Raw genomic sequence first — 25,799 nt, forward strand, 5'->3', positions numbered from 1 at the left:
TCTAAATTGTGGCTTTCTAAATGTGCCTCTGCTCTATGGGGAGTAGAGCGCGCCCATGGCTTTGTCCACTTCCGGCCCAAACAATTGTTCCTGGTTAAAAGGCATGTTTAACACAGCTTGTTGGATTTCTGGTTTAAAGCCCGAGCTTCGTAACATGCATGCCTGCGAATGGTTACCGCAGTGTTGACTGTTCGTGCTGCTGTGTCTGCAAAGTCTAATGCGGACCTTATTTGGTTGTTGGATATTGCTTGTTCTTCTTCCACAACCTGTTGGGCACGTTTTTGGTGTTCTTTGGGCAAGTGCTGTATAATGTGTTGCATCTCCCAGTGTGCCCTGTCGTAGCGAGCCAGTAGGGCTTGTGAGTTTGCGATCCGCCATTGATTGGCTGCCTGTGCTGCCACACGTTTGCCCACTGTATCAAACTTCCTACTCTGTCAGGTGGTGGTGCGTCTGACAATTGAAAGTTTGCCCTCTTTCTTGCTGCTCATACAACCACTGAGTCTGGTATAAGCTGCTGTGTTCTAAACAGAGGGTCCATTGGGGGAGGTTTGTATTTTTTTCTCCATCCAAGGCGTAATAGCCCTTCCTTTAACTGGGTCTGGGAAGACCTGTTTTGCATGCTTGAGCAGGCCCGGGAGCATTGGCAGACTCTGGTATGAAGTGTGGGTGGATGACAAGGTGTTCAATAGGAAATCATCCTCTATTGGCTCTGAATGCATTGCTACATTGTGGAATGTAGCTGCCCTTGATAGTACCTGCGTATATGCAGTACTGTCCTCTGGAGGTGACAGCCTTGTTGGGTAACAATCTGGGCTGTTGTCTGATACTGGAGCATCGTATAAGTCCCATGCATCCGGATCATCCGGTGTCATCCCTGTATGAGTAGGTGACTGCATTGAGGTGTTGTTACCGGGGACAGCTGTGGTGAGTGTAGTGGAGAAGGTTGTGGCAAAAACCTTGGTGGTGGGGTTTTATCTCTTGCCACCTTCGGCTGCATTTCTGACTCATGAAATGCCAGCTTTCTTTTGGTTTTAATAGGAGGAAGAGTTTGTATTTTTCCCAGTCTCTTTCTGGATATGCAACCTCGTCCCATACTTATTTCCTGTTCAAATCTGTGTTCATGCATTTGGCTGGAAAGCCCTTGCTCTTCTGTGTAAGAGCTTCTTTTCGGCTCCGAAGCCGCTTTTTTCGATACCGATGCTTCAGATAAAGTCTTTTTCGGTTCAGACGTTAGTTTTCTCACCTTGGGTGAGTTGAACTGTGTCGAGATCATTCGGTGCCTGAATCTCGACCAGAGTCGGATGTCTTCGGCAAGTCTTTGGCCTTTTTCAGTGCCGATGTTTGGTCACCCTCTTTTCGATGGGTTAAGCCATGGCCTGCTGGCGGTGGCATCCCCTTGGCCTTAACGATCTTTGTGTGAGTCTTGGACTGGTCAGTTTTACTCACTGTTTTCTGCATCGTCGTGGGTCGCTCACTTTCGGAATCGTCCGAGTAGAATGGATGGAAATTCTTTTCTCCTCTTCGACGTAGTTTTTCTCTCGGTGTCGATGCCATTTGTAGTCTTCTGGCTCTTTAATCACGCAGGGTCTTTTTAGATCGAAACGCCCGACAGGCCTCACAAGTATCCTCCCTGTGTTCTGGTGATAGACACAGATTACAGACCAAGTGTTGGTCTGTATAAGGATACTTCGAGTGGCACTTCGGAGAGAAGCGGAAGGGGGTCCGGTCCATTAGTTTCGTCGATGGATACAGTCGGGCTGACCAGGCCCCGCTGAAGAGCAGAAGCCCCGAAGGGCCGCCGGAGCACTTGTACTATCAGTGTCGATACACTAACACTAAACTGGTACCGAGCGTGAACAATACCGTAGAATTTGATATTTAGCTAACTTTCCCAATTCGAAATACGGAGCGAAGAGGAACACGTCCGAACCCAATGGCAGAAAGAAAACAATCTAAGATGGAGTCGACGCCCATGCGCAATTGAGCCGAAAGGGAGGAGTCCCTCTGTCTCGTGACTCGAAAAGACTTCTTCGAAGAAAAACAACTTGTAACACTCCGAGCCCAACACTATATGGCAGGATAATGCACAGCATGTGTATCTGCAGCTACACATGCCATCGAACGTGTTATTCTATGCTTAACATGTTCATAGGTCATTGCATAGCTCCTAGATAAGTTGTTATATTAGATACTTCTGAATCCCTGCTCATTTTAGATCACACTGATCAAATGTTTATCAAATGTTTATCATAGGCCTTTGGCTATTCATTGAGTAAAGATAAATATATTTTAGAGAAGTACACTTATTAACTTCAAATATTACAAATCTTGAACGTCTGTTTATACACTACTACTTTTCTTCTCATATTATACCCATTATATTCCTTGGACATATATTCACTTACTATGTATTTACATAGTAATTTATTATTCGAGTCCTACTATACTAGAGAAAAAATTAAATAAAAATAAAATCTATAAATAAAATGTAAATTATAAATCTAATATTTTAATAATGAATAAATTAAATAAAAATAATTATTAAAAGTGTGTATATATAAAATTATAATTCTATTTATACTCTTATAAGTTTTACTTTGTCTACCCATCGAAGGTCATGTCTCAATCTATCCTCCATTTCCACAGACTCCTCCCAAATCCATTCTACTACTTTCATCTCTTAAATAACCCTGCCTAAGCTCTTCCCTCCTCTTCCACATTTAACTCACCCAAACCTCAGTTTACTACCATCTCCCAAACAACCCTACTAAATTCTTCCTCATTTCTCTCACCTTTAACTCATCCAAAACCCCTCCTGCTACTATGATCTCCCTAACCCTTTCCACAGACCCTTCCCTCCATCTCCCCCACCCCGCTTTAGCCATCTCAAGCCTAAATCTATTACTATAAACTCTGAATTAACACTGCTGGATTCTTCCTTCCTCCATTACTCCAGTCAACCCAACTAACCAACTCACATATACACGGCTCAAATTAACTCCTAATACTACTAAAACTATACTCCTATTTCCCTATACTAATCCACCACTAATTCGTTTTGGGTTCATGAGTAGCGTGCTACTCGCCGAAAAGCACTTCAACACCTCGTCAGGGGTAGTAGGCGCTATATAATGAAAATGTCACTTACCCAGTGTACATCTGTTCGTGGCATCAGTTGCTGTAGATTCGCATGTTTTGCATAGCTCGCCATCTGGTGTTGGGCCGGAGTGTTACAAGTTGTTTTTCTTCGAAGAAGTCTTTCGAGTCACAGGACCGAGTGACTCCTCCTTTTGTCTCCATTGCGCATGGGCGTCGACTCCATCTTCGATTGTTTTTCCCCGCAGAGGGTGAGGTAGGAGTTGAATTGTAGTAATAGTGCCCATGCAATGGAGTGACTAAGTATGTACCTATTTAAGGTTGAGATGATACATATACAAATAGTTGAAGGTAACTTCCAAACTGCTACAGGCTCCCGGGGAGGCGGGTGGGCACATGCGAATCTACAGCGACTGATGCCACGAACAGATGTACACTGGGTAAGTGACATTTTCAGTTCGATGGCATCTGTCGCTGTAGATACGCATGTTTTGCATAGACTAGTAAGCAGTTATCTCCCCAAAAGCGGTGGCTCAGCCTGTAGGAGTGGAAGTAGTTTGAAATAATGTTCTTAATACGGCTTGACCTACTGTGGCTTGTTGTGCGGATAACACATCTACACAGTAGTGCTTGGTGAATGTGTGAGGCGTAGACCATGTGGCTGCCTTACAGATTTCTTGCATTGGGATGTTTCATAGAAAGGCCATGGTAGCACCTTTCTTTCTGGTTGAGTGTGCCCTTGGTGTAATGGGCAGCTGTCGTTTAGCTTTAAGGTAGCAGATGTGGATGCATTTAACTATCCATCTGGCTATACCTTGTTTTGATATTGGGTTTCCTGCATGAGGTTTTTGAAATGCAATAAATAGTTGTTTAGTCTTTCTGATGTTCTTTGTTCTGTCAATGTAATACATTAATGCTCTTTTGACATCTAATGTATGTAGTGCCCTTTCAGCTACGGTATCTGGCTGTGGAAAGAACACTGGAAGTTCCACTGTTTGATTTAGATGGAACGGTGAAATAACCTTTGGAAAAAATTTAGGATTAGTCCTTAGGACGACCTTATTCTTGTGTAGTTGTATAAAAGGTTCTTGTATTGTAAACGCCTGAATCTCGCTTACTCTTCTTAGGGAAGTAATGGCGATGAGAAATGCAACCTTCCAGGTTAGGAACTGTATTTCGCAGGAGTGCATGGGTTCAAAAGGTGGACCCATAAGTCTAGTTAGGACAACATTTAGGTTCCATGAAGGAACAGGTGGTGTTCTTGGTGGTATAATTCTCCTAAGGCCCGCCATGAATGCTTTAATGACTGGTATCTTATATAGGGAAGTTGAATAGGTAGTCTGCAGGTATGCAGATATTGCTGCAAGGTGTATTTTAATGGAAGAGAAAGCCAGGTTAGATTTTTGTAAGTGAAGCAAGTAACCCACTACATGTTCTGGAGTTGTGTGTAATGGTTGTATTTGATTAATATGGCAGTAGCAAACAAACCTCTTCCATTTACTTGCATAGCAGTGCCTGGTGGATGGCCTTCTGGCTTGCTTTATGACTTCCATACATTCTTGGGTAAGTTGTAAGTGCCCGAATTCTAGGATCTCAGGAGCCAGATTGCTAGATTCAGCGATGCTGGATCTGGGTGTCTGATCTTTTGGTTGTGTTGTGTCAACAGATCTGGCCTGTTGGGCAATTTGATGTAGGGTACTACCGATAGGTCTAGCAGCGTTGTGCACCAGGGTTGCCTTGCCCAAGTTGGTGCTAATAGTATGAGTTTGAGTTTGTTTTGACTGAGTTTGTTTAGTAGGTAAGGAAGGAGAGGGAGAGGAGGAAAAGCGTAAGCAAATATCCCTGACCAGTTCATCCATAGGGCATTGCCTTGGGACTGTTTGTGTGGGTATCTGGATGCGAAGTTTTGGCATTTTGCGTTCTCCTTCGTTGCAAACAAGTCTATTTGAGGTGTTCCCCAGAGTTTGAAATAGGTGTTCAGAATTTGGGGGTGAATTTCCCATTCGTGGACCTGTTGGTGATCTCGAGAGAGGTTGTCTGCGAGTTGATTTTGGATCCCTGGTATAAATTGTGCTATTAGGCGAATTTGGTTGTGAATTGCCCAACGCCAAATTTTTTGTGCTAGCAGGCTTAACTGCGTGGAGTGTGTCCCCCCTTGCTTGTTTAGATAATACATTGTTGTCATGTTGTCTGTCTTGACGAGAATGTATTTGTGAACTATTATTGGTTGGAAAGCTTTTAGTGCTTGAAAAACTGCTAGAAGTTCTAGGTGATTTATATGCAGTTTTGTTTGATGTACGTTCCATTGTCCTTGTATGCTGTGTTGATCGAGGTGTGCTCCCCACCCTGTCATGGAAGCATCTGTTGTTATTATGTATTGTGGCACTGGGTCTTGGAAAGGGCGCCCTTTGTTTAAATTTATGTTGTTCCACCACAGAAGCGAGAGGTAAGTTTGGCGGTCTATTAACACCAGATCTAGAAGATGACCCTGTGCTTGAGACCACTGTGATGCTAGGCACTGTTGTAAGGGCCTCATGTGCAGTCTTGCGTTTGGGACAACGGCTATGCATGAAGACATCATGCCTAGGAGTTGTAATATCTTTGCTTGTATCTTTTGTGTTGGATACATGCGTTGTATGATGGTGTTGAAATTTTGAATTCTTTGGGGACTTGGAGTGGCGACTCCTTTTGTTGTGTCTATTATGGCTCCTAGGTATTGTTGTACCTTGCACGGCAGAATGTTGGATTTCGTGAAGTTGACGGTGAACCCTAGTTTGAAGAGGGTTTGTATGATCTGATTTGTGTGATTTGAGCACTCTATTAACGAATGGGCCTTGATTAGCCAGTCGTCTAGATATGGGAACACATGCATTTGCTGCCTTCTGATGTGTGCAGCGACTACCGCTAGACATTTGGTAAAGACTCTTGGTGCGGTTGTTAATCCGAAAGGCAGTACCTTGAATTGGTAATGTATTCCTTTGAATACAAACCTTAGGTATTTCCTGTGCGATGGGTGTATTGGTATATGGAAATACGCGTCCTTGAGGTCTAAAGTTGACATGTAGTTGTGTAGTTTTAGCAATGGTAATACTTCTTGTAGTGTGACCATGTGAAAGTGGTCTGATTTGATGAATGTGTTCACTATTCTGAGGTCTAGGATTGGTCTCAGCGTTTTGTCCTTCTTTGGTATCAGAAAGTACAGTGAGTAAACTCCTGTGTTTATTTGTGTGTTTGGCACTAATTCGATTGCATTCTTTTGCAATAGTGCCTGCACTTCTATCTCCAGGAGATTGGAATGATGTTTTGTCAAATTTTGTGCTTTTGGTGGTATGTTTGGAGGGAATTGTAGAAATTCTATGCAATAACCATGTTGGATAATTGCTAGAACCCAAGTGTCCGTAGTGATTTCCTCCCATGCTTTGTAATAATGACTTATTCTTCCCCCCACTGGTGTTGTGTGGAGGGGGTGAGTGACATGTGAGTCACTGCTTAGTAGTAGGGGTTTTGGGGCTTTGAAATTTTCCTCTATTCCTAGGGAATTGCCCTCCTCTATATTGTCCCCGAAAACCTCCTCTGTACTGTCCCTGGTAACTGGACTGTGTTGCCTGTGAGGTGCTGGCTTGTGTGCTCTGACCCCGAAACCCCCCTCTAAAGGGTGTTTTACGGAATGTGCTGTAATTCCCTCTGCTCTGCGGGGAGTAGAGTGCGCCCATGGCTTTAGCAGTGTCCGTGTCTTTTTTGAGTTTCTCAATCGCTGTGTCCACTTCTGGACCGAACAGTTCTTTTTCGTTAAGGCATATTGAGAACTGCTTGCTGAATCTCTGGTTTAAATCCAGACGTTCGGAGCCATGCATGCCTTCTGATAGTTACAGATGTATTAATTGTCCGTGCAGCTGTATCTGCAGCATCCATGGAGGAGCGGATTTGGTTGTTGGAAATGGTCTGTCCCTCCTCAACCACTTGTTTTGCCCTATTTTGTAGGTCCTTGGGCAGATGGTCAATGAGATGTTGCATCTCATCCCAATGGGCTCTGTCATAGCGCGCAAGTAGTGCCTGGGAGTTAGCGATGCGCCACTGGTTTGCAGCTTGTGCTGCGACTTTTACCAGCTGCATCGAACTTGCGGCTTTCTTTATCTGGGGGTGGTGCATCTCCAGATGTGTGGGAGTTGGCCCTTTTCCTAGCTGCTCCTACAACGACAGAGTCTGGTGGCAGCTGTGTAGTGATGAAAGCCGGGTCTGTAGGAGGCGCCTTATACTTTTTTTCCACTCTTGGTGTGATTGCCCTACTTTTGACCGGCTCCTTAAAGATTTATTTTGCGTGTCGGAGCATACCAGGGAGCATAGGCAGGCTTTGGTAGGAGCTGTGGGTGGAGGAGAGTGTGTTGAATAAAAAGTCATCCTCGACCTGTTCTGAGTGGAGGCTTACATTGTGAAATTGTGCTGCTCTAGCCACCACTTGAGAATACGCAGTGCTGTCCTCTGGTGGAGATGGCTTCGTAAGGTATGCCTCCGGACTGTTATCTGACACTGGGGCATCGTATAAGTCCCATGCGTCTTGATCTTGGTCACCCTGGCTCATGGTGGTGTGAGCTGGGGAATGTGATGGAGTTTGTGCTGGTGAGACGTTAATCACAGGTGGAGGAGAGGGTGGTGGGGTAACTTTTTTCACCACTTTTGTTTGTGGTGTTTGTTCAGTTTGGAACTCCAATCTTCTCTTTCTTCTAATAGGGGGAAGGGTGCTTATTTTTCCTGTCCCCTGCTGTATGAAAATACGCTTTTGCGTATGGTCTACATCCGTTGAGTGTAGTTCTTCCTCAAACCTATGCTTTTGCATTTGGGAGGTTAGCGAGTGCTCTTCTGTTTAAGAGCCTGAAACTGGGTCGGTTGCAGTTTGTTTTGGCACCGAAATCCTGTCTGCATCTTTTTTCGGCTCTGAGGTGACTTTTCTTTTTCGGGGCCGAAACCTCTCGGCGTCGATCTTCTTCGGTGCCGCTGTCTCGGCGTCGAGACGTGTCTACACCGGTATCTCGGTGTCGATGCTTGTCTCCAGCACTTTCTCGGTCCCGAGAAGGCTGCGTGCCGGTGTCTCGACCGGAGTCGGACGATCTCGGCACTGTTTGGGCCTTTTCGGTGCCGACGGTCGGTCACCGAATTTATGGGTCGAGCCATGGCCTGGTGGCAGTGGCGTCCCCTGGGCCTTGTAAATCTTCTTCTGAGTGGTTTGACGTCTTACTCACGGTTTGTGTATCATCGAATCCTTCGGAGTCCGATTCTTGGATCGAAAAGGTTCCCTCCTCTTGTTCCTCGAACTCCCGGTGGGCTGTCGGCGCGGACGCCATCTGAAGTCTTCTGGCTCGACGGTCTCGGAGAGTTTTTCGGGACCGGAACGCACGACAGGCCTCGCAGGTGTCTTCACTGTGCTCAGGTGACAGGCACAGGTTGCAGACCAAGTGTTGGTCTGTATAGGGGTATTTATTGTGGCATTTGGGACAGAAATGGAACGGGGTCCGTTCCATCGGCGTTCTTCTGCACGCGGTCGGGCCGACCAGGCCCTGACGGGGGATCGAAAAAATTACCCCAAAGGGCACCGGAGCTCTTCGATCTTAGACGCGGTGTTGAATCTAACTACGCCGACCCCAAACGCAACAATACCGACGAAAATCTTCCGAAATTAGCTATCTTTCCGTTCCGAAACTCGGAGCGACAGGAACACGTCCGAACCCGATGGCGGAAAAAAAACAATCGAAGATGGAGTCGACGCCCATGCGCAATGGAGACAAAAGGAGGAGTCACTCGGTCCCGTGACTCGAAAGACTTCTTCGAAGAAAAACAACTTGTAACACTCCGGCCCAACACCAGATGGCGAGCTATACAAAACATGCGTATCTACAGCGACAGATGCCATCGAACATAGCATTACAATACAATAGTGACACTGGCACTTGTGTCCCTGTAGGCCTCTCCCTGAACACTATTTATTAAGGGCAGCTGCCTGTACTTACCCATGTTAATGGGAAAGGCAGCAAGGGTGGCAAGATCAATGCCACCATCAGACTAAAACAGCCACAGTAGTCTGACTAGAACAGCCCCCACTAAACTTCCGACAGTGATCTCTGCTACACCACTTGGAATGGTTATTGCTGCCTGATCCACCACCACTGCTATTACTAGGGGCACTAGCGGCAGAGGTAGGGTTGTAGTAGTGGGTGGCTTGGTGCCTTTCTTAGGACAGGAGCTGTCTCGACATATAGCCTTTGGTTTTACAAAAAAAACAAAAAGGCTTTTTGTTATGGTAAGAGAAAGGTTTTGTACCCACCCCCTGGTGTTTTGTGGGCCTGATGAATCGGCCCTCGCCCTTGTCCAGAGACTTACTTCCTTTTTCTGGTCTGTCACCCGTCCGTCACTGACTTTGCTGCCATGTAACCAGCCTTCCAAAGCTTTCAGAGCAATCCACAAAATCAACCCAATCCTGGGAGGGCTCTTTCCTGGTCTCCCTGAACTTGATTATGTACTGTTAAGTGGCAAGACCAAAACCATCCAAAAGAGCAGACTTTAAGACTGATTATCAGCAGCACCCCCCCCCCTCCCAGTGAAGTCTATCCCTCCCCTTTGTCAGAGGAGGCCAACAGATAGCAGCCCACTGTCTCTGGGGGACACGCTGTACCTTACAGGACCTCTCCAGAGCAGAGAACCATTTGTGAATGTCTTTTTTTATTGGGGGGGCCTGAAGTGATCCCGGGGGGGGGCCCAGACTCTGGCCAAAATAAATTATACAGATAACAGGCCTTTATTTTAAGCAGAAGCATGTTATTGTAGTTTTAAAAAGGTAACAGTACTTAACTTCAATGTTTAATTAGGTTTAGACATATTTAAACATTGCCATGTTTATAAAATTGTGAAAATTTGAGGGGGCCCAATGATTTTTATTTTCAATGGGGGGGGCAGCATTAAATAGTTTGGAGACCTCTGCTCTACTCCCAAGGCCTCCCTCTCTAGGGCTAGCAGTTACTGCTGCAGCCTCAGCTTGGTCTCCTCCACTCTCAGCTGCCAGAGTTTCCGGTCTAGAGAATCTTCCGATGGAGCTGTACAGTGGTTCCCCGATACTGAGGTGATGAGTGAGCAGAGGGGGATCTATTCCTATTTTGGGACACCCACTGAACCAGCCCTCTAGGGACAAAGGTGGACCTACTGTTATGGCCCCCCCTTCACAATGGCAGTGCTCCTAGCAGGACTGTGGGTGCACCTAGGTTTTGCCTGATCCTCCCTTGGTGTGTCCCGACCCACCTCAGTAGCTACAGGGGAGGGTTTAGAGTGCTTCCTCCTTCTCCCCCTGGCTACTAGCATGTTCCTGGTCATCCTGTAGGAGTAGGCCTAGAAGCAGAATATTGTTGGGATTTCTCCCAGTCTTCAGCATCTGCACACAACTCCCTAAACTCTTGGAAGGTCACTTCCTCATAAGGAGATCATGACCTGGGTTGTGTGCCCTGCTGAAGAGGTCGTCTAGAGTGCTGTAGGATCTCTAACTAGGTCCCCATGACGAAGTTTGGAGTAAGGGCTATGCTTAAACCATTCTCTTACCCAAGAAACAGTTTCCCCTAGCTGTAAGTGGTCTTTCCTCTGGAAAGTACCAAGTGACAGAGTGGTAAGGAAATAGCAAGTGCTTATCCCACCACTGCACCAAAGCTGGACAGCTGGTAGAGAGGACCAAGAGGACTACTCCGGACCATCACCCGTGATGAAGGATCCATGCAGTTCCAGATGAGGAGATCCACGCAGCCAGTCATCGTTGCAGCAGGGGTCTGCCTTATTTGAAAGTTGTAAAAAGGTTTGAGAATTTTTTTTCTACATCTCTAGAATATACATGTTTTTTTAATGTATATCTATACGACAGTACCATTTTTTTCAACCAAAAGAATTAACAATTTGGCCTTTGTAGCCTTTCCTCTAGGCTGCACATTGACATTAAGTGACTTTGCAGGATTTCCTCAAGAAAGGCGAACATCTGCACTTAAGACACTTCAGAACAGTGCTCCGGGGTCCCCGCAGGCGTGCGGATCTATTCAGTGCTTATGACTATGCAGGGAAATCCCCTACGAGAACTAAGTTTGTGGGGGCATCTCTGCTAGTGCAGGGGGTGCCCTCAGTTATTTGCACCCTACCATTTGGGCTAGGAGGGTCTGCCATAGGGGTGACTTGCAGTGACCTCTAGGGAAAAGGGTGCATGTACCCTTTCGTGCAGACTGCAATGGCAGGCCTACACATACTTTGCATGGGCTCCCCATGGGTGGCATAATGCATGCTGCGGCCCATGGGGATCCCCTGGTACCCTAATGCCCAGGGTACCATATACTAGGGACTTACATGGGGCACCAGTATGCCAAATGTCAGGTGCAAGTGGTTAAAGTAACCAAGTTAGAAGGTTAAGAGCATCATCTCTGGGGCCCTGGTCAGCAGGATCCCAGTGAACAAACCGGCAGAAAACGGGGTAACCATGCCAAGAAAGAGGGTACTTTCCTGCAGCAGTTCTCACATGTCAAGGAGGTAGCTTCAAGGAAATTCCCATCAAATGTCACATTTTGGCTGTGTTCTGAAAAACCTCCATTATGCACTGAGGGCAGGTGAGATGCTAAGGTCAAGTGGCATGTGCTGTATACCCCAGTGACTAGGCCTAGTTAAGCAAGCTCAATTAATAAATGACGCACTTTTAAAATACTGCTTCAAGCAGTGTTTGCATTTAAAAAATGACTTACTAGCTTTAGAAAACAATTTCAGAGCCTGGCCTTACTTCTTACACATAGGTTGTCAGACTTCCCACTTAGGTCTAATGTAAATTGGCACAATTTCCCTCTTTGGCTCACACATTTACTTTATAAGTGATTGCAACTTATTCTGCACAAGTCGTCCGGGGTCATGTACACAAGGGGTCACCAAGGAGTCTGGTCATGGGCCGTAAAGATACACACCAAGGTAGAGTTAATCTTTAGTCGTGTGAAACAATGAACAGAATCAACATTTCTTCCAAAGTAACACAAGTCCCAATCACTTGGTTTATGTGTTGGGTGAAGGTCAGACCCGTGAAGCGAAAGAATTAACTGAAGACCACTTAATCAGGTAAGTCATTTAACAGACCAAGGGTTGCTGGAATTTTGGAAACATTAGCCATCTCATATCTAGCAAGCACACTATGAAGATATATTAGACAACCAGTTAAAAAAAATATAAATAAAACACAAGTCCAACAGTGAACATTTTTATTTACTTCCATAATTCAGTTTACAGTGGAGGTCAACTATTAAGAAAAAAGGTTCCTCTTCAGGCTTAATTTATCGCAGTACAATGGGCACGGTTGTTTGACAGGCGGTAAAAAAGCAAGTGTAATCCAGAATAAATCACAACTGCAGAGTGGATGGACGTCAGATGCCGTGGACAATTCTCCTGAACCTGTAATAAAAGAAAACCAGTTAATATGAGAAAGACAAGTCATTTACTACCTAGAGAACAGAAGAGACTTTTTCAATTAGCTCTGGCCTCAACAATTGCCACGACGTAAGTGAGTAAATGTTATATGCATACCAAAATTTCAGCCAAGACCCTGCATGCCAGCTTACCTACTGGGGAATGTTTGGACATACACCACCATTTCCCATCTCAAACAGAACCGGAGACAGGTGAATGAATATGCAGGAGTAGGCGGCTTCTTCACTATATGTAAGGGCACCTCGAAGACTTATTTTTAGGCGTTTACACTAATAGTGTGGCAAAAAAACTTTACAATATTTCGAACGTGTAAAATGTTTACGTACAGAAGGACCGTCATCCCCTCGATTGGACATACTGGGATCTGAATTTTCATCTCAAATCTGGGGCTGCGACTCGGCACTAGGAGACCATAAGACTGCACTAGATACCAAATAACCCTTGTTTCCTAGTGTACCCGGTACTACTGTATACCACTCGAGTTGGTCGTGAAGCAAAGATGCAGCAGCGAGTAGCAACCCTAAATCAAGCCCTTTGCAAATGGGAGATCAAATGGTGTTACAAGTGATCTTCAGACACCAGTATCAGGGGCTCCAGGTTCTTTTTTCGGGGCAATGCTAAAAACGTAGTTGGTGTTATCCTGGCACAATTAGCGGAAATTTACAACGCAACCTAATCTTCAAATCTCAAAAAACTAAGTTTTTTTTTGTAAAAACATTCGAAGTAGTTTGTGCTTATGGCAGAGTTTGCTCGAGCAGAAAGTGTCACTGAACTGAGAAACGGCATGTGTGATGCACCATTCGCGGTCAGAGTTTAGAAAGGATATGGACAATTCTAAGCGTGTATCTTGCTTGCTTTATGCAAGACTGAACACATTGAAAACAATGAGACACGCAAAAAAAAAGTGCGCAAACAGACATTCCTGTGAGAATTATGCATATGTTCTGGGAGGGGAAATTTGGGCTGCAAATATTCAAATCAGCTGCACTGCAGAGACCATAGTCTTGTTATTCCCGGTATTTCATACCACTTTGTGACGAAGTACAACCTCAAAATATTAACGACTAAAATACTGACCACTTAAAACCGCTTATAAAAAAGCATTCGAAACCGTAGGTTTGCAGAAAGCACTAACACTTCTGGGTCATTTTCCACTCCGACCCACGGTAAAATCTCTCATGCCCTTATTCAGACCGCACCAGAAAAAAACGTGACACGATCCAAGAAGAGCTGCGGCGTTAGAGTATCTTCTACAGTTAAGAAACAAGGTTGGCGTTACCGAGAAGGAATAAGTCGTAGTTTCCTTTTGTAAAAAAAATGTGGGGCTGAGAGAGGCGTGTCAAACAAAACGGCGATGTAATCGCCAAGCAGGAAAGCCCAAGATGCAACACACGCTAACTGGAGAGAAAAAAAAAACTAGTCTGGCACTGAGTTATGCAGAGACCGACGCGTCAGCAACTCCGCTGCAGAATGCCGCATTGTGGGCTTCAGGGGAGGGGAGGGGCCACCCTCAACCCGCGCGACTGCAGCAAGAGCGAGACCGGAAATAAGTGATGACAAGTCATCCTTCCGAAGAGGGAGCGCGGGGGGAGGGAATGAGACAAGATAAGGAAGCCTGCTTGCTCGCCTGGCACAGGGCCTGATGCAGTGCCTCCAGACTGCCACGCAAGCAGGACACAATGATGCAAGGGGCACCCAACTCAGTCAGAAGTCACCCACACAAAACAGGCAGCGAGGCAAGGCTGCTCCTCTGGCGAAATCCGCATACGATTAGAGACATTTGCTGTAACCAGTGTTTAGTTTATTTTACAAAAAAGTGCCATGGTTACTCGCGAGGGGCTATTGCCGCTTCAACGCCCATTGGCCCTACCAGTGCAGCCACGACAGTACCAACAGTACTACCCACCACTCCCTATAAGTGGGGCAATTTACACTATTCCACCACATCAACAACCGAGATACCACACGTCATGGGCAGCATGAAGCCAGGGATCTCGCACCGGCTGCGCTGCATGGTGCCATCTGAGGACCAAACACGGCTGAGGTGCAGAAGGGCGTGTCTGGTGGTCCCACACTAGGGCACGTGAGAATGCATGCGGCTGAGCTGTAGAGCTTTTGGTACCACACCAGGCAAGTGCTGTTGGTACCACACTTCGTGCAAGTATCCCTTGTAGGTGTCCGGCAGCACGACCAACTCGCACACAGGATGCAGCTATGCTTCGGCAGACCCAACCGTGGCTGTGCCACGCAAGAGGCATTTCCTAACTGCAACTCTGTGGAAATACTTTAGCGAAACCAAACTATCACGAAAATTCCTAGAGTTCCCAGCACGGTTAAAATTAGACCGATGTCGGAGAAAGGGACTCGGAATAAAACGGTCACATTGTGTTTACAAAAAGGGCCAGAAAGGGCATTCCGCCGGCTTCCAGCCTTCAATCGGTAACAAAGGGGCTTTCCAGCAACAGCAGCACAATGTCGGCCTCAGCACAAGCATCAATGCGGCCTTTGTGCAGGTTAAATCCGGCGAGCAGCCCTCCCTCCATTCGGAGGGCAGTGAGCGGTGGCCTCGGGCCGCTAGGGGAATAGCACTGAATTAGTCACCTCTGGGGGAGGGGAAGAGGCGCCCCGTGCTCCGTGTCTGCAGGGTGCATTAACTGAACCGCCTTCGTTTGATGATAGCCCCTGCTCACCAAGCCGCAGACCAGCTGTGATGGGCGAATTTTTTTTTTTTTGTTCGAAAAGCGTGACCCATGATGCTCGTCGTCTACCGAAAGTGTTTAGGCTCTCCGGAGGTGCGATGCATCACCCCTGGGTGCTCGCCTTCCGTGTGAGAAAGACATCTCGAGATCAGTGGCACCGTCAACGGAGCAGGCCTGCAGGAGGCACGGACGCCACGAACATGGTCCTGCCTCCCTTCCGGGAAAAGCCTACCGTAAAAGACTTACTGAATACGAATACTCGACAGATCACGCGCGTCTGCAGGCTCCAAGCGATGCCTAGTTCTGCAGCCGGAGCACCAATGAAGTACTAAGTGAAAAAGTCAAACGCACTTTTTAAACCCACTACCGTACATGTTAATTGCATTGTTTTGCGAGTACAGTTTATAGCTATCCCTGCTTTCAAATAAGGGACACTGTTTCCATCTTTCCTGCTGAAAACCGGGACTGCCAGCTACCCCGAGATGCTCTAAGTGCCCCCCGTACCGGGCCGCCGTTCAAATAGCCACGCTTCTAGTCACCGCTGCAACACGAGACGACGTACAACCTAATGGTCGCAAAAGCAGACTGACAAGGACAACCCCCCACTTGACTCAGACATCGAACATGGTACAAAAAGGGAAGGAAATACGTTTTCTTGTACGGACATAGGTCAATGAAGGTCCTCTTTCACATTCAGTAAGCTAGACACCGGCCTGTCAAATAGTCATGACTTAGTCCAATACACCGATTTCAATGGGGAGAGGTATTGCAGTAGCAGCTTCTTGCAAGTAGGAGCAAGAGGCCTTTTGGAACCAGTACCTCGAGAAAAGTCCAGGTCAGCAGGCCTAGTCTTTGTGGGTTGTCTTGGGAGAGGGGTAGAAGATCCCTGCTCCATTTCAAAATGCCACCCCCCCCCCCCTTTCAGTTCTGTAATGCATTTGTCCATACATTTCCTGAAACGGTTTCTAGCTTGATCTTGAATCACATACTGGGCATTACTCCTTAACCTATTTGTACTGTAATTGTTTATGTCCTTTTATAGAAAATGCTAGTTGCTCTAGAACTATCATCTCTAGCATGTACAGATGTAGATTCACATGCTTAGCATACTCCTGCCATCTAGTCTCACTGACTCCATCTTAGATTTTTTTTGCAGAACAGGTGAAAACACAAGCATATCATGGTGGACTGTGTAAGGATTAGGTTACCCCTGTAAGCATCTGTTCGTGGCACGTAGTGCTGTAGATTCACATGCTTTGCATGCTCTTGGCATCTAGTGTTGGGTCCAGATGTGTGCACGTTCTTCGAAGTAACTGCTGCAGTTATGAGGTAATGCGACCCCTCTCGGTGATACTGTGCATGGGCCTCTACTCCATTGTTAGATTGTTTTCCCATAGTCGGGAGAGAATGGACTGCGAATAGAGTGTTAGAAACAGATGAAGTGTAGGTTAATACTGCAATAGCCCCAGGTATCTGCAGAGGATGGCGGGCGCAAGTGAATCTACAGCACTACATGCCACGAACAGATCCTTGCAAGGTAATTAACAAGCTGTTCAATTGCATGTGTGGCTGTAGATAAATATTCTCTGCATAGACTAAAGCGGTGCCCTCCAAAAGCGGTGGCTGGCCTGTGGGTTTTGCAGTTGTCTGAAAAAGAATACTAAGTACAGCTTGTCCAACATTTGCTCGTCATACTAGTACATCCACACAATAGTGTGTAGTACATGTGTTCAGATTTGATCACGTGGCTGCTCAGCAAATTGGTATACTACCCAAGAAAACCATATATGCACTTAGAGTGCGAGTTGAAACTCTTAGCTTTCGCATAGCAAGTTTGAATACATTTAACTATCCATCTGGAGATACCTTCTTTAGATATAGCGTTCCCTGTGTGCGGAGGTGAGAAAGCCACAAAGTTGTTTAGTTTTATGAAAATCTTTAGTTCTATCAATATAGTACATTAATGCTTTTAACATCTAAGGTATGTAGAGCTCTTTTTTCAACTGAATCAGTGTATGAAAAGAAATGAAAATGTCACTTACCCAGTGTACATCTGTTCGTGGCATCAGTCGCTGAGATTCACATGGTATGCATGAGCTCGCCATCTGGTGTTGGGTCGGAGTGTTACAAGTTGTTTTTCTTCGAAGAAGTGTTTGAGTCACGGGACCGAGTGACTCCTCCTTCTGTGCTCATTGCGCATGGGCGTCGAATCCATCTTCGATTGTTTTCCCCGCAGAGGGTGAGGTAGGAGTTGTAATATAGTAATAGTGCCCGCGCAATGAAAAATGTAAGTATGTACCTATGAAAGGATTAAATAATATATATACAAATGTACAAAATTGAAGGTAACTTCTGAACTGCTACAGGCTTCCGGGGAGGTGGGTGGGTCCATGTGAATCTCAGCGACTGATGCCACGAACAGATGTACACTGGGTAAGTGACATTTTCAGTTCGATGGCATCTGTCGCTGTAGATACACATGGTATGCATAGACTAGTAAGCAGTTAGTTCCCCATAAGCGGTGGTTTAGCCTGTAGGAGTAGAAGTTGTCTGAAATAGAGTTCTTAATACAGCTTGACCTACTGTAGCTTGTTGTGCGGATAGCACATCTATACAGTAGTGTTTGATGAATGTGTGAGGCGTAGACCAAGTGGCTGCCTTACATATTTCCTGCATTGGGATGTTTCCTAAAAAGGCCATTGAAGCACCTTTTTTCCTTGTTGAATGTGCCCTGGGAGTAATGGGCAGTTGTCTTTTTGCTTTAAGGTAGCAGATTTGGATGCATTTAACTATCCATCTGGCTATACCTTGTTTTGATATTGGGTTACCTGCATGAGGTTTTTGGAATGCAATAAATAGCTGTTTAGTTTTTCTGATGTTTTTTGTTCTGTCAATGTAGTACATTAATGCTCTTTTGACATCTAATGTATGTAGTGCTGTTTCAGCCACAGAATCTGGCTGTGGGAAAAAAACTGGTAGTTCTACCGTTTGATTTAGATGGAATGGTGAAATAACTTTGGGTAAAAATTTTGGATTAGGTCGTAGGACGACCTTATTTTTATGTATTTGTATAAAAGGCTCTTGTGTTGTGAACGCTTGAATTTCACTTACTCTTCTTAGAGATGTAATGGCGATGAGAAAGGCAACTTTCCAGGTTAGGAATTGTATTCCGCAAGAGTGCATGGGTTCGAAAGGTGGGCCCATGAGTCTTGTTAGAACCACGTTTAGGTTCCATGAAGGAACAGGTGGTGTTCTTGGTGGTATAATTCTTTTAAGCCCTTCTATGAATGCTTTGCTAACTGGTATCCTATACAAGGAAGTTGAATATGTAGTTTGCAGGTATGCAGATATTGCTGCAAGGTGTATTTTAATAGAAGAGAAGGCTAGCTTTGCTTTTTGTAAATGGAGCAAGTAATTTACTATATGTTTTGGAGTTGCGTCTAGTGGTTGTATCTGATTATGATGGCAGTACCAAACAAATCTTTTCCACTTACTTGCGTAGCAGTGTCTAGTGGATGGCCTTCTGGCCTGCTTTATGACTTCCATACACTCTTGGCTAAGTTGTAAGTGTCCGAATTCTAGGATTTCAGGAGCCAGATTGCTAGATTCAGCGATGCTGGGTCCGGGTGTCTGATCTGTTGGTTGTGTTGCGTTAACAGATCTGGTTTGTTGGGCAGTTTGATGTGTGGTACTACAGACAGATCTAGCAGTGTTGTGTACCAGGGTTGTCTTGCCCACGTTGGTGCTATTAAAATGAGTTTGAGTTTGTTTTGACTCAATTTGTTTACTAGGTAAGGAAGGAGAGGGAGAGGAGGAAAAGCGTAAGCAAATATTCCTGACCAGTTCATCCATAGGGCATTGCCTTGGGATTGCTTGTGTGGGTATCTGGACGCGAAGTTTTGGCATTTTGCGTTCTCTTTTGTTGCAAATAAGTCTATTGGTGGTGTTCCCCAGAGTGTGAAGTAGGTGTTCAGAATCTGTGGGTGGATTTCCCATTCGTGGACTTGCTGGTGATCGAGAGAGATTGTCTGCCAGCTGATTCTGGATCCCCGGAATAAACTGTGCTATTAGACCAATTTGATGGTGGATTGCCCACTTCCATATTTTTTGAGCTAACAAGCTTAACTGCGTTGAATGTGTGCCTCCTTGTTTGTTTAGATAATACATCGTTGTCATGTTGTCTGTTTTGACAAGGATGTTTTTGTGGGTTATGATTGGTTGGAAAGCTTTTAGTGCTTGAAAAACTGCTAATAATTCTAGATGATTTATATGCAGTTTTGTTTGATGTATGTTCCATTGTCCTCTTATGTTGTGTTGATTGAGATGTGCTCCCCACCCTGTCATGGAAGCATCTGTTATTACGTACTGTGGCACTGGGTCTTGGAAAGGCCACCCTATGTTTAAATTTATACTGTTCCACCATAGAAGCGAGAGGTAAGTTTGGCGGTCTAGCAACACCAGATCTAGAAGGTGACCCTGTGCTTGAGACCACTGTGAGGCTAGGCACTGTTGTAAGGGCCTCATGTGCAGTCTTGCGTTTGGGACAATGGCTATGCATGAGGACATCATGCCTAGGAGCTGTAGTATTGTTCTTGCTTGTATTGTTTGGTTTGGAGACATGTGTCGAATGACCCTGTTGAAATTGTGGATCCTTTGTGGGGTTGGCGTTGCTACTCCTTTTGTCGTGTCTATTATGGCTCCTAGATATTGCTGTACTTTGCTTGGCAGAATGTTTGATTTTGCAAAGTTGACGGTGAACCCTAGTTTGTAGAGGGTTTGTATGACTTGATTTGTGTGGTTTGAGCATTGTGTGAGCGAACTGGTTTTGATTAGCCAGTCGTCTAGATACGGGAACACATGTATTTGCTGCCTTCTGATGTGTGCAGCGACTACTGCTAGGCATTTTGTGAATACTCTTGGAGCGGTTGTTAAACCAAAAGGCAATACTTTGAATTGGTAATGTATTCTTTTGAATACAAACCTTAGATATTTCCTGTGTGATTGATGTATTGGTATATGGAAATATGCGTCCTTGAGGTCTAGGGTTGTTATGTAGTCGTGTTTTTTGAGCAATGGTAACACTTCTTGTAGTGTGACCATGTGAAAGTGGTCTGATTTGATGAATGTGTTTACTACCCTGAGGTCTAGAATTGGTCTCAGTGTTTCGTCCTTTTTTGGTATCAAGAAGTACAGTGAATAAACTCCTGTGTTTATTTGTGTGCTTGGTACTAATTCTATTGCATTTTTTTGCAGTAGTGCTTGAACTTCTATCTCTAGAAGCTGTGAATGGTATTTTGATAAATTTTGTGATTTTGGTGGTATGTCTGGAGGGAATTGCATGAATTCTATGCAATAACCATGTTGGATAATTGCTAGGACCCATGTGTCTGTAGTTATTTTGTCCCATGCTTCGTAATATTGACGTATCCTCCCCCACTGGTGTTGTGTGGGAGGGGTGAGTGACGTGTGAGTCACTGCTTGTTGGTAGTGGTTTTGGGGCTTTGAAATCTTCCTCTATTCCTAGGGAATTGCCCCCCTCTATACTGGCCCCGAAAACCTCCCCTGTACTGTCCCTGGTAGGTGGGCGGTGCGGACTGTGAGGTGCTAGCTTGTGTGGCCTGACCCCGAAACCCTCCTCTAAAAGGTGTTTTGCGGAAGGTGTTATAAGATCCTCTGCGGGGAGTAGAGTGCGCCCATGGCCTTGGCAGTGTCAGTGTCCTTCTTGAGCTTTTCTATGGCTGTGTCGACCTCCGGACCGAACAGAAGTTTTTCGTTTACTGGCATGTTAAGCACTGCCTGCTGAATTTCTAGCTTGAATCCAGACGTTCTGAGCCATGCGTGCCTACGGATGGTAACCGACGTATTAATGGTCCTTGCGGCCGTGTCTGCTGCATCCATGGAGGAGCGTATTTGATTGTTGGAAATGTTTTGACCCTCCTCAACAACCTGTTTTGCTCTTTTTGCAGATCTTTTGGGAGATGTTCAATGAGATGCTGCATCTCATCCCAGTGGGCTCTGTCGTATCGCGCTAGCAGCGCTTGTGAATTTGCGATGCGCCACTGGTTTGCTGCTTGGACAGCAACCCTCTTCCCGGCTGCATCGAACTTCCTGCTTTCTTTATCTGGGGGAGGTGCATCCCCAGAAGTGTGTGAATTTGCCCGTTTTCTGGCAGCCCCTACCACCACAGAATCTGGTGGCAGCTGAGAGGTGATGAATACAGGGTCCGTAGGAGGCGCCTTATACTTTTTGTCCACCCTAGGCGTCACTGCCCTACTTTTAACTGGCTCCTTGAAAATGTCCTTTGCATGGCGTAGCATGCCTGGGAGCATCGGCAGGCTTTGGTAGGAGCTGTGGGTTGAAGAGAGGGTGTTAAATAAAAAATCATCCTCTACTTGTTCCGAGTGTAGTTCCACATTATGGAATAGTGCTGCTCTAGCCACCACTTGTGAGTAGGCTGTGCTGTCTTCCGGTGGTGATGGCCTAGTTGGGTATGTGTCTGGGCTGTTATCAGACACTGGTGCGTCGTACAAGTCCCACGCATCCTGATCTTGGTCATGGTGGCTCATTGCGGTGTGAGCTGGCGAATGTGACGGGGTGTAAGTTGGCGAAGCCGGAGTTACAGGTGGAGGCGAGGGAGGAGGTGTTACCTTTTGTGCTGTTTGTTGCTGAGGAGTAAACTGAAGCATTCTCTTTCGTTTGACAGGTGGAAGGGTACTGATCTTCCCAGTCCCCTGCTGAATAAAGATACGCTTTTGCGTGTGATCCACGTCAGTGGATTGCAGTTCTTGTTCAAATCTATGTTTCTTCATTTGTGAAGACATAGAATGCTCTTCAGTATAGGAGCCTGAAACAGGGTCTGATGTCGCTTTTTTCGGCTCCGAGGTAACCTTCCTCTTTTTCTGTGCCGAAAATTCTTGGCCTCTATGGTCTTCGGCGCCACTGTCTCGGCGTCGATCCGTGTCGACACCGAACTCTCGGTGTCGATGCATCTGTTTAGCACTCTCTCAGTCCCGAGGAGGCTGCGTGCCGGTGTCTCGACCGAAGTCGGACGATCTCGACACTGAATGGGCCTTTTTCGGTGCCGATTGTTGGTCACCGAGAATTTGGGTGGAGCCATGGCCGGTTGGCAGTGGCGTCCCCTGGGCCTTCTTTCCTTTTTTAAGTTCTGATCTCGACGTCTTACTCACAGTTTTTGTAGAGTCTAGCTCGTCGGAGTCTGAATCCTGGATGGAAAAGGATTCCTCCTGTTCCTCTTCTGTCTCGAACTGTCGACGCTCCTTTGGCGTGGACGCCATCTGCAGTCTTCTCGCTCGACGGTCGCGCAGAGTTTTTCGGGACCGGAACGCCCGACAGGCCTCACAGGATTCTTCGCTGTGCTCGGGTGACAGGCACAGGTTACAGACAGAGTGTAGGTCCGTATAAGGATATTTGTTGTGGCATTCGGGGCAGAATCGAAACGGGGTCCGTTCCATCGGCGTTGTTCTCCACGCGGTCGGGCCGACTAGGCCCCGACGGGGTGCCGAAATCTACCCCGAAGGGCACCGAAGCGCTTCGATGTTCAACGCGTCGTCGTATGTGTCTATCTCGAACCGGATCGCAACGATACCGTCGAAAATCTTCCGGTTTCAGCTATCTTTCCGTTCCGAAACTCGGAGCGACAGGAACACGTCCGATCCCGATGGCGGAAAGAAAACAATCGAAGATGGAGTCGACGCCCATGCGCAATGAGCACAGAAGGAGGAGTCACTCGGTCCCGTGACTCGAAAACACTTCTTCGAAGAAAAACAACTTGTAACACTCCGACCCAACACCAGATGGCGAGCTCATGCATACCATGTGTATCTACAGCGACAGATGCCATCGAACACCAGTATTTCTAGGTGAAACTTGGAAACTACCTTTAGAAGAAATTTTGGGCTGGTACGGAGGACTACCCTATCTATGTATTAGGGGAAAAAAGGTTCCTCCAAGGTTAATGCCTGAAGCTCACATAGACGTATTCGTGTTTGCTATCGAAAATGCTACTTCCCAAGATAGAAACTGGAGTATGCACTTATGCAAAGGCTCAAATGGTGGTTCCATAAGTTTAAGGTTCCATATTGGTGCTGGAGGTACCTCTAGGTGTAATGACCCTTTTGAGACCTCCCATAAATGCTATAATTACAGGTATTTTGAACCCCTGTTTGGTAGATATGCCACTACTGCTGCAAGGTGTAATCAAATTGAGGTCTACACTAACCCACAAGTTGATAAATGGAGTAAATAGCAAACAATATCTTGAATAGTTGCATTAAACAGATCAATCTGTTTTGGTAATAGAAAAACCTTTTCCATTCAGCCGCATAATATGCTCTAGTTGTGGGTTTGTGTGCTTTAAGAAAGGCTGTGCATTCTGGAGATAATTTTAAGTACAAAACTATGACCTTAGGAGCCAAAATGCATGATTGAGTTCTTGGTGTTTTGGGTGACTTGATTTCTCCATGGTTCAGTGTGATAAGGTCCAGGCGTAGGATACTCTTTTCATGGGGAACTAATGGTTGGAGGGCCCAAGTGGGAGCCACTAAAAAATTATATATGGAAAAAAAGTCACTTATCCAGTGTATAAGTGTTCGTGGCATGTAGTGTTGCAGATTCACATGCTGTGCATAGCTCTTCCGACATCTAGTGCTGGGCTCAGAGTGTTACAAGTTTTTCTTCAAAGAAGCCTTTTCAGAGTCACAGGATTGTTCCAGTGCACATGGGCTTCGACTCGATTGTTAGATTGTTTTCCCGCAGAGGGTGAAGGAAGGAGTGAGTATAGAAATACAAAGATGTCCATGTAAATGTATATACACATGTACAAATGTAAAACAAACTACTACAGGCTTCCGGGGAGGAGTGAGGGTGCATGTGAATCTGCAGCACTACATGCCACGAACAAATGTACACTGGGTAAGTGACATTTTCGATTCAATGGCATGTGTAGCTGCAGATCCACATGCTATGCATAGACTAAAAAGCAGTTAGTCCTCCCAAAAAGCAGTGGCTAGCCTGTAGGAGTTGAAGTTGTGTGAAATGTCCTTAAGAAAGCCTGGCCTATAGTGGCTTCTTGCTGTGAGAAATCAACAGTAGTGTTTTGTAAATGTATGCGTTGACGACCATGTGGCTGCTTTACATATATCAGCCATTGGTATGTTTCCTACAAATGCCATTGACTCACCTTTCTTGTAGAATGTGCTCTAGGAGTGATCAAAAGTTGTCTTTTTGCTTTGATATAGCATTTCTGTATGCATCTAAATCCATCTTGCTAAACCTTATTCTGATACAGGATTACCACCTGGGCTATGCAGATGGTCGCTCCTGCACTTGAGTTCGGTTCCTTCAGGTCCTGGGGGCTGCGGGTGCAGTGTGGTTTCCAGGCATCTGGTTCCTTGAAGCAGGCAGTCACGGTCAGGGAGAGCCTCTGGATTTCCTTTGCAGGTGTCGCTGTGGGGCTCAACTCTGGCTACTCACGGGCTCACAGTTGCCAGGGGGGGGTCCTCCCTGTAGTGTTTTCCGCAGGTCGAGCCGGGGGCGTCGGGTGCAGAGAGGAAAGTCTCACGCTTCCGGCAGGAAACGTGTGGTCTTTAAAAGTTGCTTCTTTGTTTCCAAAAGTTGCAGTTTCTTTAACAGGGCCGCAGTTCTCAGGAGCTTCTTGGTCCCTTCGATGCAGGGTAGTCCTCTGAGGCTTCAGCGGTCACTGGACCCTGTTGGATACGTCGCTGTTGCAGTTTTCTTCGAAGTAGAGACAGGCCGGTGGGGCTGGGGCCAAATCAGTTGTCTGTCTTCACTGTAGGGCTTCAGGTCAGCAGTCCTTTAGGTTGCTGGAATCTATCTTCCTCAGTTCTGGGAGCCCCTAAATACTGAATTTAGGGGTGTGTTTAGGTCTGAGAGGGCAGTAGCCAATGGCTACTGTCCTTGAGGGTGGCTACACCCTCTGTGCCTCCTCCCTGTGGGGAGGGGGGCACATCCCTAATCCTATTGGGGGAATCCTTCTAAAAGATGGAGGATTTCTAAAAGAAAGTCACCTCAGGACACCTTAGGGCAGAAGTCTTCAAACTGGGGGGGGTGGGCCCCCCTTGGGGGGCCTCAAGTGATCCCAGGGGGGTGCCGAACTCTGGCCAAAAGAATTATACAGATAACATGCCTTTGTTTTAGGCAGAAGCATGTTATTGCAGTTGTAAAAAGGTAACAGTACTTAACTGCAATGTTTAAATAGGTTTAGACCTATTTAAAACATTGCCATCTTTCAAATATAATTGTGAAAAATTCTGAGGGTGGCCCAATGATTTTTATTTTTCAACTGGGGGGCGCAGCATTAAAATGTTTGAAGACCACTGCCTTAGGGGCTGTCCTGACTGGAGGTGACTCCATGTTTTCCTCATTGCCTCCAGCCTTGCTGCCAAAAGTGGGGGCAGTGGCCGAAGGGGCAGGCATCTCCACTAGCTGGGATGCCCTGTTGCGCTGTAACAAAGGGTGTGAGCCTTTGAGGCTCACCGCCAGGTGTTA

General features: G+C 46.1%; 1 protein-coding gene across 2 annotated transcripts in view; it reads right to left on the bottom strand.

Moving 5' to 3' along the window:
- Positions 1–12,333: 12,333 nt before the first annotated feature.
- Positions 12,334–25,799, bottom strand: part of RIMKLB (ribosomal modification protein rimK like family member B) — a 93,851-nt gene continuing 80,385 nt past the window's right edge. For both annotated transcript variants that reach the window (XR_011205436.1, XM_069242997.1), the window contains one exon: positions 12,334–12,537. Coding sequence is in view for 1 of the 2 variants with exons in the window: in XM_069242997.1 (XP_069099098.1) it covers positions 12,510–12,537 (28 nt within the window). In the remaining variant the exon portion in view is untranslated. The remainder of the gene's footprint in view (positions 12,538–25,799) is intronic.

Source organism: Pleurodeles waltl, chromosome 7 (genome assembly GCF_031143425.1).
Source record: "Pleurodeles waltl isolate 20211129_DDA chromosome 7, aPleWal1.hap1.20221129, whole genome shotgun sequence".
NCBI classification, from domain to species: domain Eukaryota; kingdom Metazoa; phylum Chordata; class Amphibia; order Caudata; family Salamandridae; genus Pleurodeles; species Pleurodeles waltl.